Genomic DNA, 11,307 nt, shown 5'->3' with positions numbered 1-11,307 from the left:
AGGAGGGCTGACGTTTCGGGCCTAGGCCCTTCATCTAGGCCCGAAACGTCAGCCTTCCTGCTCCTCTGATGCTGCTTGGCCTGCTGTGTTCATCCAGCTCTACACCTTGTTATCTCAGATTCTCCAGCATCTGCAGTTCCTACTATCTCTGAAACAAATGTAAGACCCACTTTGTTTGCCTCCACTGGTAGTTTTAGAAGCTGAGAGTAGTGGATAGAAAACATGCAATACTGAAGCAGTATCTACCCTACTTCGGTTGCTTCCAAAGCTAATTGGTAACTACCTCCGTGAATAAACTTTGCACCTTATTAATTTTATCAACAACTCTCAGTAACTGTGATACAGCAATAAAATGACATGCTAATAATGAGTCATCTTAAGATGGCAGTGATTTCTTTTTATATTTTCTAATCGGCGTGTTAAGGGATGTCATTATGCACCTCTGGAGCAAGTGGGACTTGAACCTGGGCCTCCTGGCTCAGAGGTAAGTACACTATCACTGTACCACACGAACCCTTATGATGGTGGCCACGATATTTTCTAAACAACCTGTTCAGAGATGTAATGACACACCTCTGGAACAGCTGGCACCTCTGGAACAACTGGCACTTGAGCCCAGGCCTCCTGGTTCAGAGGTAGGGTGACTACCTCTGCGCCACAAGAACCCTCAAGATGGTAATGACAATTGAAACACAGTTTAGTAGTGCTCAGGTGGACCTCATAATGAAAAAGGACCAGGTTAAAAAAAAAGTAAATTGGGAGAGGAGTTCATCAGGGCTGCCCCCTGCCCAGCCAGCTGTATCCCCTGTGTGTGGAGCCTTTCCTGTGCCTCTTGTGGAGGAGGTTGTTGGGGCTTGTTCTGCGAGGGCTGGGCACATACTTTCGGTTTATACTGACGACGTGCTCCTCACTTTTACCGATCGGCCTGACCCGGGGAGGATGCACGAATGCCAGGCAGTGTACTTGGTGACATCTTCCGCCAGGTTCAACTGTGCTAAATGTTCCAGACTCCTGGTCAGCCCATGGCAAGTGGTCTTTCTGCCAGACGAGTTACAGGGGTTCAGCTGGAGTACCCTCCATTCCCTTTATCTGGGGGTCTACCTTCGCCAGGCTGAGGAACCCTGGCCGGGGACGAATTGGCAGCAGTTGGAGGCCAAAGTCTCGGCTCGCCCAGGCCGCTGGACGGGGCCGCTCACAGTGCTGTCAAACAGGAGTCGAGTGCTGGTCCTAAACCAGCTGGTGGCCTCCATGTTGTGGTACCGGCTGGTCCTTTTGTTCCCTCCTCCTGGTTTTGTCACTGACATCCAGAGAATGTTGGTTTATTTCTTCTGGGACAAAAAGACGCACTGGGTCACGGCACAGATTCTGAATCTCCCAATTGAGGAGGGCAGTCAGTCACTGGTGTGCGGCTGCACCCAGATGGTGAATTTTCACCTTCAGGCCTTGCAGCGATACCTTTACATGGAGCATCCTCCTGGGTGGTGCACCCCGGAGACGTATTTGTCCACCAGGTGCGTAACCTCAGCTACAACACGCTACTCCTGCTTATCGACCACGAGGGCTTGGAGAACACCCTCAGGACGCTGCCTGTCTTTTACCAGATCCTGATCACTATCTGGAACATGGTTGACTTGCATCGCGCCTACTCTCCGGCAGGAGTGGCGGCCATCGTCTGAGAGCCGCTGCTCAGGAATCCGCGCCTCCGTAGTCGCTGGTTGGACTGGCTGTCGGAGGTGGGGGACGTGCTGGGTGGTGGGGGCCTGGGCTGGGTGCTGCTGCAGGAATTGGCACGCAGGGCTGTAGCAGATGTCCGGTTCACAGCCACCGTCATTCAACACCTTAAAACGGCAGTGCTCCGACCCAACGTTGTGCCCCCATTGGAGGAGGCTCGGGTGTGCACTGGGATCCCGTCTGCACGTACCCCTGCTCAGACAGAATTTCACATTGGCCCCAGAATCCCATACCTCCCCTGGGAGCCTGTGCCCCACATCCTGAACCGTCTCTGGAATTTTACTTTGTGTGTCTTTTAAAGATGTAAAATAGTGGGTCCTGTACAGACTGCTGTTGCACACCATCCACCTCTTCTCCTCCATCCACCGCCCAGACACACCTTGGTGTGCCCATTTGCCACTGGGCGGAGGGGATCCCCAGTGGAGGGCTGTCTATGCGGGAGTGCTCCCTCTATCCCTCGGGGATCTGGGGTGGAGGGTGTTGCACACAGCAGTCCCATGTAACTGTGCATTGCAGTGGTTCACGGACTCCCAGCCCTACTGTCTATTTTGCAGCACTGCAGGGTCCATGGGCCATGTATATATTGGGTGTGGGTGTTTACACTCACTTTTCAGTTATCTTAAAGACCTCCTTTTGTGTTTCTGGCTGCACTTCAGCCCCACACTCCTGATCTTTGGGCACCCGGTGCGGAGTGCTGTGGGTTGGTCAGAGGATTTCCTCGTGGCTCTGCTCCTGGGCCTGGCCAAGCTGGCCATTAACGGGACCAGGCAGTGGGCCGTGGAGGGGTATTTTGGTTTGATCCCTCCCCTCTCCCCCTCCCCCTCTCCCCCTCCCCTCCCCCTCCCTTTTGTTTCCACATAGGCATTGCCCCTGGGGGCTCTGCTTGATGCTGGTGCTTTTGTCATGTGGGTGCTTTTCCTGGTGATGGTATGTTAATAAAGTTATTTTCACACCTGTTTTTTTTCCGTGTCTCACGCCTGCACACACAAAACAAGGGTGCTTAAAAAAAAGTAAATAAGTTGTTTTGTAAAACCGACAAAATTCCCCACACAGCGAGATGTTCAAAGTCATTGCTGTTGATTGGTTTTGGATCCAATCAAATTTATTAGAAATGAGCCTTCATTGTTTATGTACTTTTTTGTGGATTGTCCAAAGTAGTAAACAATTTTAATACAGTATCCGTTTTTCAGATTACTATTTAAGGTAAGTTTGTTCAGGTTGTTAAAATGTTTTTCTCAAAATTGTTGTTTTGAGCAAATTAATTTGGATAATAGCAGTCACAACTTTGACTTTTAACTTTTGTTTTCAGTTTGCAAGGCATATAAAGAAGTCTGAGGGTCAGAAGACTCCCAAGGTTGAATTACAAATCTCCATCTATGGTGTAAAAATCTTAGACTCCAAAACAAAAGTAAGTCATTCTTTGATTTTGGATAATTATTAATGATCAAGCACTTAGACAAATATGTTTCACAACACGCATTAAGTTTTAATTAAAAGCTGAACAGCTCACTTTTGTAAACATTAAAACTAAAATAAACTCACATTTATTGTATATATACAGCAATGCAGGGTGTAGTTATGTTTGATGTAGTGAGCAAATTTTGATTTGATATATGCCATAAGGAAGGGCTGTTAATAAGACCTGCAGTGAGTGAACGGTCCTGTTCAGGGGCGGTGTAGGTCAGAGGCCACAGCAGGTGTAGGGGTGATGGGAAGGTTGGAAGCCTGGAGATAATTGGAAGCTGTTGGCATGAAAGAGATAGTGATGAGTCCAGATCGGAGGATGTTTGTAGTCGGGATTCAGTTGGAATTCTGATGTTCAAGACTTTAAGTCCCTTCATCCCAGTCACCACCTGACCCAAACTCACCTACTTTCTGATCTGCTTCTGTAACCAGTTCAGTTTCTGCTCACCAGTAACTCCTTGGATGTTGACATGAGGAATTCAGTGATGGTAATGCCACTGAATGTCAAAGAGTAATGGTTAAATTTTCTTCTGTTAGAGATGGCTATCGCCTGACACTTGTGAAACAGGAATGTTCTGTGTCTCTTGTCTGCCCAGACCTGGATAATTTCTGCATTTGGACATGGACTGTTTCACTATCTGAGGAGTTGTGAATGGTACAGAAGATTGTGAATTCATCAGTGAAGATCCCAACTTCTTAGCATAAGATAGATTGAAGGTCATGGATGAAGATCGTTGAGCTTGGGGAACTCCTGCAGACACATCTAGGAGCAGAGATGACTAACCTCCAATAACCACAGCCATATGCCTTTGTACCAGTTATGATTCCAACCAAAGGAGAATTATCCCCTTGATTCTCATTGACTCCGGTTTTGATAGAGCTCCTTGATGTAACACTTGGTCAAATGTTAAGGGCACCGACTCTCACCTCACCTCTGGAATTCAGCTCTTTAATCCATGTTTGAACCAAGGCTGTAATGAGATCAGGAGCTGAGTGGTCCTGACAAGCCCAGACTGGGTGTCACTGAGCAGGTTATTGCCGAGCAGCTGCTGCTTGATAGCACTGTTGATGACACCTTCCATCACTTTACTGATGATTGTGAGTAGACTGATGTGGTGGTAATCTCAGAACTCTGCACCATTTCATCATTTAAATAATACATTTAGATAATTCATTTATTTTTCTTCCTGCCAAAGTGGGCAATCTCACATTCTCCCTCATTATATTTCCTTGCCAGATTCTTGAGTCATTTTACCTCTCTGTAACTCTTTGTAGTCTCCTTGCATCCTCTTTGCAACTAGTTTCCTGCCTGTCTTTTACTTGTTAACAAATTTATCAACCAGACCTTCAGCCCCATCATTGAAACCATTTATGTAAATTGTCAGAAGTTTGGGCTCCAGCACTGATCAGTGTGGCATACCACTCATTGCATTTTGTCAAGTAGAAAGTGACCTATTTATGCCTATTTATGCCTATTCTCTGCTTCTAGTTAGCCAGTTGTTGTTCTATGCATTTCAACATGTTAACCCCTACTCTGTGAGCATTTATTTTCTTCAATAACCTTTGATGTAGCACCTTATCAAATGCCAGCTGGAAATCTAAGTACAGTGCATCCACTAGTTCCCCTTTATGCACAGTATGTGTTACTTCTTCAAATAAGTGCAATTAGTTAACGTGATTGCCTTTCACAAAATCATGTTGATTTTAGTATGATTTTACTAATGAAAAGGTTGAAAGCTACTGTTGGACTTCTCCCTCTATCATCTCTGCCCCAGTTATTTTTCATTTGAAGTGAAGTTTGAAATCCTGTTGAAATCTCCACCCCTCATCTTGCTAAATGCATGACAGGATTGATAATCCATCCACATTGTCTTGGAGTCTCAAGACTTGAAAGATTAATCTCCCAAAGATGGCTGTATACATCCCAGGTGACAATAGGGATCACACATTACACCTGTGAGTAAATGCATGAAGTAGATACAGTTGGCTCCTGTGAGTCTGCCTCTCCCTCGCTCTTCGTGTTTTATGTATGAACACTACAACAGCAAGCAGTTCTTAGCCCCCATCCCCCATGCTTCCTTAACATTGTCGATGCCAATTACAGCAGTTCACATTCCTGAAGAAACTGAACAATTTTAAGCTATTAAACACAGAATCATGCCATTTGAACATGGTAAATTTCCTACACATTAATAGTGAACAGTTTGCCGAAAACAACTTTTTCTAACAATATAGCTCTCACGGTGAGGTTGATGGCAGCTTGTATTTTCTGCGAAGCACAGTGGTTGGAGTCTACTTATTTTCTTTCATTGCTTGTTCTACTCAGCTTTTAAGAACTGTTACGTATAGAAACAATGTGTGTAACAATCAGTTCATTTTGCAATCAAAAATGTAATTTTTCTGAAAATCTGTCATAATTTTTCTACAAAATATCCTACTTAGTCTCCAGGTAATAAATACCTGACAATTGTTTTTTTTTTCTGTTGAGCAATAGATGTGTAACAGCACTGAGTCAGATGTGCTTTTTCAAACTTAGGCAATATATTGTAATGTTGGGTTACAAGTGGTGGACACTGTTAAAAGATTCACTGCTGTTTTTCTTGCTTGATGCATTTTCAAATCTTTTACCTTAATAAGAAGTTATATTCAAGAGTGACAAAGAGCACAGCTTGATGAAATCCTAACATTTCTACATTAAATGTGTTTGGGTTTTATCCCAGGTTTCCTTTTGTGATTTAAAACTATCAAGAAAAATACTGCAATTGCTGTAAGTCTCAAACATAAACACAAATGCAAGAAACACTCCCTTCAGCGATACATCATGAGACACAAAATAGAATGATAGATCACAGAAGGAGCCTGTTAGGCTTATGTTGCCATTGATGGCTCTCTGGCCAAACAATACAATTATTCCCACTGCTCTTGCCCCATAACCCAACCAATTTTCCCTCAAGAATTTATGAAAGGCCTTCTTTTTCCAATATTATTATTGAATTTGCTTCTGCCATTTTTTCAAGCAGTGCAGTTTAGATCACAACAATTACCTGTGTTTAGAATAATATCCTTATATCACCTCTGGGTCTTTGATTTGTCGGCATAAATCCATATCCATTTGTTACAGACCTTCACGTTTGTGATAGCTCTGTAGTAAAGCAATCCAGTTATTTCCACCATTTCTGAAAATGGTCCGGGGTTTTGATTTCCTCTGTCGGGAACAATCTTTAGATGTTTCCTTTTCTTTGCGTGTGTTCACTATGGACATATTTAGATTTCTTTGTTTAATGTGATTTGTAATTCCAGCAATACAAGACATACTCTCACTTAATTTTCCTGCGGACAGTTGGGTGTTACAGGGGCAACAATAGCCTCCAAAAGAAGTTACAGCGGGTCAGACAGAATCAGTGGAGAGAGAGCAAGCTAACGTTTCGAGTCTAGGTGACTCTTCATTAGAGCTCAAACGTTAGCTTGCTCTCTCTCCATGGATGCTGTCTGACCCACTGCGATCTCCAGCATTTATTGTTTTCAGGACAGATTCCAGCTTCTGCAGTACTTTGTTCCTCCAAAAGAGGTGGATGGTTCCACCATCTCATCGACATTAGTCATACAGCTGTGCAAAATATTCACCTGTTTCACACGATAGGTACCTTTTAACGTGGAAATTGTGACTATAAAGTAATTGGGCCTTTAGTTGCCATTTCAGGGTAGAATCCGCATGGATGCATTTTGACCAGTTCCACAGTGGACCTGAATAAGCCTGCCAAACAGAAATAGCAAGCTGTTTTTAATTCATTCATGGGATATAGGCAGCACTAACTACACAATCATTTATTGAATATCCTTAATTGGTTTGGAGAATGTGGTGGAGAACTGCTGCAGCCCTTGGGGCTATTGAATAAAACACTATTTACCTCATGCTGCCAGTCGCACAAGGGCAAACTCCAAATTGACGACTTTCTACATTGGTATGGTGACCTCTACCAGTTAGCAAGGAAGTCAGGAATCAACAGGAGCAACCAGGAACTCTTTGCTTGCACATTCGAAATACACAGTTTAAATTTCTAAGAGAATGGTCAAAGCATGAGGGGACAGTATCACAGGGAATTTTTGCAGCCTTAGGCTGATGAACAGTAAATGAGGGATGAAGTTAGGTAGAAGAATGGCGAATTATAAATGCTGCAATCTTATTGAATAAACGGGTGAGATATTAACCCAGCAATGGTACTGCAATCAGCCTAACAGTGCGAATAATTTGAGATACATTAATCTGGGAAAATATTGATTGGTGCTTGGAACAATATAGAAAGCCAGCAGGGACATTTTTTAAAGATAGTTTATGTTTGATGAACTTCATTTGATGAGTTTGATGATATAATGGAGATAGTTGAGAGTTTTACGGAGGCATGGACTTTGAAAAGGCATTTGCTAATGTACCATTTAATGGACTTCAAGCAAAGTTGAAACCCATGAGATTAAAGATGCACAACCTGCCAGGATTCAAAATTGATTAAATGATAGAAAGCAGAGAGTATTGGTGAATATGAGATAACAAGGTGTAGAGCTGGATGAACACAGCAGGCCAAGCAGCATCAGATTTCTCAATCTGGAAGTTAATATGTTGTGGTAATCCCCCCCCCCCCCCCCCCCCCCCAACCCCTCCCAGGCTCAGTGCTCTTTTTAATGCATATTAAAAGAAAATAAAAATAATTTCAATGTTTGAGATAACACAGAATGGGAAATGCTGTTAACACTGAAGATGATGGTAACTGACTTCAGGAGGACCTAATCTGGTGGAAAGGGCAGATGCATCACACAAAAATAAAATTAATGTAGCAAATTGTGAATTAATTTACTTTGGTAGGAAGAGAGATAAGATGGATACACATTAAATTTTTTTTACCAATGGGCACACCTCAGAAGTCTTTGATTTCCCCCTTCATACCCTAATAGTTAGGTTCAAGATGCACGGCGAGAGAAAATGTAAGGACCTTGATCTAACCCTGTTAAATCAGTGTCTGCTGGAATACAAAGGACAGGAAAAAAACCCACTGAAAAAGCTGTAGAGATGAATTAATCATTTATCTTAAGATATAATCCTGAACGAGATATAGACACTGCACTTGATATGATTAGTCATTCCTGGAACTGATTGCTCTTAGCTTGCAGAACAGTTTCTACTACTTTATACTGAATCCATCCAAAACACAACAGCACAAAGGATTGAGGAATTTTAAGTACAAGTTACATCCAGCATAAATTAAGTTTCTGTGATTTTTGTTTCTCCGATGCTGATTTTTTTAAAAAATGCCTTGCATTGGAAACCGGCACAGTCCACAAAACTGGCTTGGTTTATTGTTTTTTTTTTGAAACGTTGCTTATTTTCAGGTGCTTCTGAAAAAACAGCTCTAGGCGAGTCTGCAAATTTGCTCACTGACAAAAATTAATCTGCACTAACTTTTGCATGAAATGACTGCCTCCATTTTTTTTGAGCTTCTTACTGTCAAAAATACTAATCATGTTCAACAATCTTTATATAGACAGATAAAGAGCGTGGAACATTTTAAAGGAACTGGGAAGGGGAAAATCTTGTAAGAAGTCACTTCGTCACCTTTTGACAAGTACGGTCACTAGCCTGTGTTTCTGATCCCCAACTCCAGCTCCTCAAAAAAAAACTTGTTAAATTTGTGGAAGTTGTGAAATAAGTAGCTGTTGGCTCTCATTGTTTCATGCCATTGTGTGTAATTCTTTGTTTTTATTTATTTATCTTTTACCATTTTCTCTGTTGGTTACCATTAAATGGAGTTAAGGCACTAGTGCTTGGGACTAACTTGTTGCAGCATCAATTGATTGGAAGAAATGATAGGTTAGTGTGTAATTGCAAAGGATTTACATGTGATATACAAAGGAAAATGCCTCATGTCTGTTTTTTAATCTGATGTGTTTAATTATTCTTTAGATTTGCCTTCTTAATTCTCAAGTGAATTTGGAGAGGTAGTGGCATAGGTGTAATGTCATTGCACTGCTAATCCTTAGGCCCAGGCTAATGATTTGGGGGACAAGGGTTCAAATTCCTCATTCCTGCAGGTGGTGCAATTGGAATTTGATAAAAATCTGGAATAAAAGATCGTTTAATGGTGCTCGTGTAACCACTGTCATAAAAACCTATCTGGTTCACTGTATAGCTTTCATGTGACTCCAGACCTCAGTAATGTAATTGACTCTTAACTGCCCTCAGGGCAATTCGAGATTAGCAACAAATGCTGACCTAGCCAACAATGCCCATATCACATGAATGAATAAAAACAATAGAAACATGGTAAATCTGTGTGATATAAAAGAATGATATTTCACAGTTATTAAATGATGTCCTCATCCACTAAAGGATAGTCAACACAGGTATGCTAATACAGATGCCATTGCTTTAAAAATATACTTACCTCTGTGTTTCACTGCGCATATTGGTCCAATATACTTGACTTCTTTCAAGGCTTGCGTTAATGATGTCACACACAGACTAAGTGAACCTTACGTTGTGTAACTCATTGTAATCTGGCACTTCACTGGGTGCTATCTATTAATATCCACTAACTAGTGTTTGGAAACTGTGAAAACAGTCAGTTACTCTTGAAGATTCTCCAATCTATTTGAAATCTTTCCTCGCATTTCTACCCACTGCATTGGGCTGTTTACCATCTTATCTAATGTTTACAGTTGTGGTGATCTCTTTGGTAATAAAGTGGGAAGGCATCTCAAGATTTTAAAGAAGCATCTCAATCTGGGTATGGGATTTTGGTAGGCAGACACTGAATGAAGGGAGGTTATTTTTCTAGTCGAACAGAAGAGTAATCTCAGAAAAGGAGACTGGGCTTTCTTCAAGAACATCAAAGGAAAGTAAGAACTTGTTGCAGGCACATAAGGAAGAAAATTACCCGAAATGTTTTGCAGATTCCAGATCGTACTCAAAATTGCACAAATGTTGAGGCCAAATTAGTTGTTTGCAATTCCAATAAATCAGGAAGATGAATATACTACAGGAACACTACTGTGCGACAACAAACATATTTTGCTCACTAGTATTGTTGTAGGTTTCCCATGTTACTATTTCTGCATTCGTAATTGAGAGGTGGAGAATCTGTGTGACAGAGATAGTTGAAGAATTATGGAGCAAGATGGTGCATTCTGGGTTTATTAGGTTTCATGCAGATCAAAATGAGATACATTAATTAGAGTCAACGAGGCATGTTAATTTGAACAGATGAGACTGGTTTCAAAATGTTCCCATTTGGAATCTATAAGGAGCAGTCAGTTCCTAAATACTAACCTGAATTCATCTTTTGTTACCTGATTTATTTTTCATTATGTATAATTCTGCAATAAAGGAAACAACTTCTGTTTACATTGCAGGAAATTCTGCATAATTGCCAATTGCACCGAATATCTTTTTGTGCTGATGACAAAACTGACAAGAAGATATTTACTTTTATTTGCAAGGATGCTGAGTCGAATAAACACATGTGTTATGTGTTCGATAGTGAAAAGTGTGTAAGTATATAATACAAAGAACTGTTACGTCATTGACTAAACAGCTTAAAAAGTTCCTACAGTTGAATGAGTGCAACACAATTTATAATTTACAACTGTAATTGTTAATGTGAATAAGTTTGTACATTTCTGCAAAATATACAGGAAAATCCAACATCTTGCAGATTCTAAATGGGCATCCAAATGTGACTTGCTGGGTTCAGTCTTTTAGTTGCAGCTGCTTAAACTTCATTGACTTCAGGAATATGAGAAAAGATGGGACTGTTGAGACTCAACTGCAGAAGCAGAAAGAGGAAACATGGTAGACCTGTGCAGCTTCAACGAAGTCGGAAAGGACACGTGACTCAAGAGGGCCCTTCAGCCTGCAGCTTTTCAAAAATGGAACATTTGACATGAATATGATTGAGAAAAAGTGAGTGAGACACGCAGTCACTGACCGATGTCACTTTTTTTACCGCAAGACTTGGATTCAACAGCACAGCACACATTGTCCTGCCTGTGACTAGTGAGGTTATGGTGATGCTAAACTTAAGCAATAAGAGTCTTATTGCTGTCACCCATTGCAATCTGCAG

At 41.6% G+C, this 11,307-nt stretch overlaps 1 protein-coding gene across 4 annotated transcripts in view; it reads left to right on the top strand.

Annotated features, from left to right (window-relative positions):
- The window catches only part of gulp1a (GULP PTB domain containing engulfment adaptor 1a), a 336,837-nt gene that overhangs the window by 262,065 nt on the left and 63,465 nt on the right, over window positions 1–11,307 (top strand). For all 4 annotated transcript variants that reach the window (XM_048599477.1, XM_048599478.1, XM_048599480.1 and 1 more), the window contains 2 exons: window positions 3,041–3,139; window positions 10,597–10,734. In XM_048599477.1, coding sequence (XP_048455434.1) covers window positions 3,041–3,139; window positions 10,597–10,734 — 237 coding nt within the window. The remainder of the gene's footprint in view (window positions 1–3,040; window positions 3,140–10,596; window positions 10,735–11,307) is intronic.

The sequence above is a fragment of the Rhincodon typus genome, chromosome 7, assembly GCF_021869965.1.
Source record: "Rhincodon typus isolate 14 chromosome 7, sRhiTyp1.1, whole genome shotgun sequence".
NCBI classification, from domain to species: domain Eukaryota; kingdom Metazoa; phylum Chordata; class Chondrichthyes; order Orectolobiformes; family Rhincodontidae; genus Rhincodon; species Rhincodon typus.
Note: the sequence above shows the minus strand (reverse complement) of the source record. Positions and strands in the feature narration are given on the sequence as shown.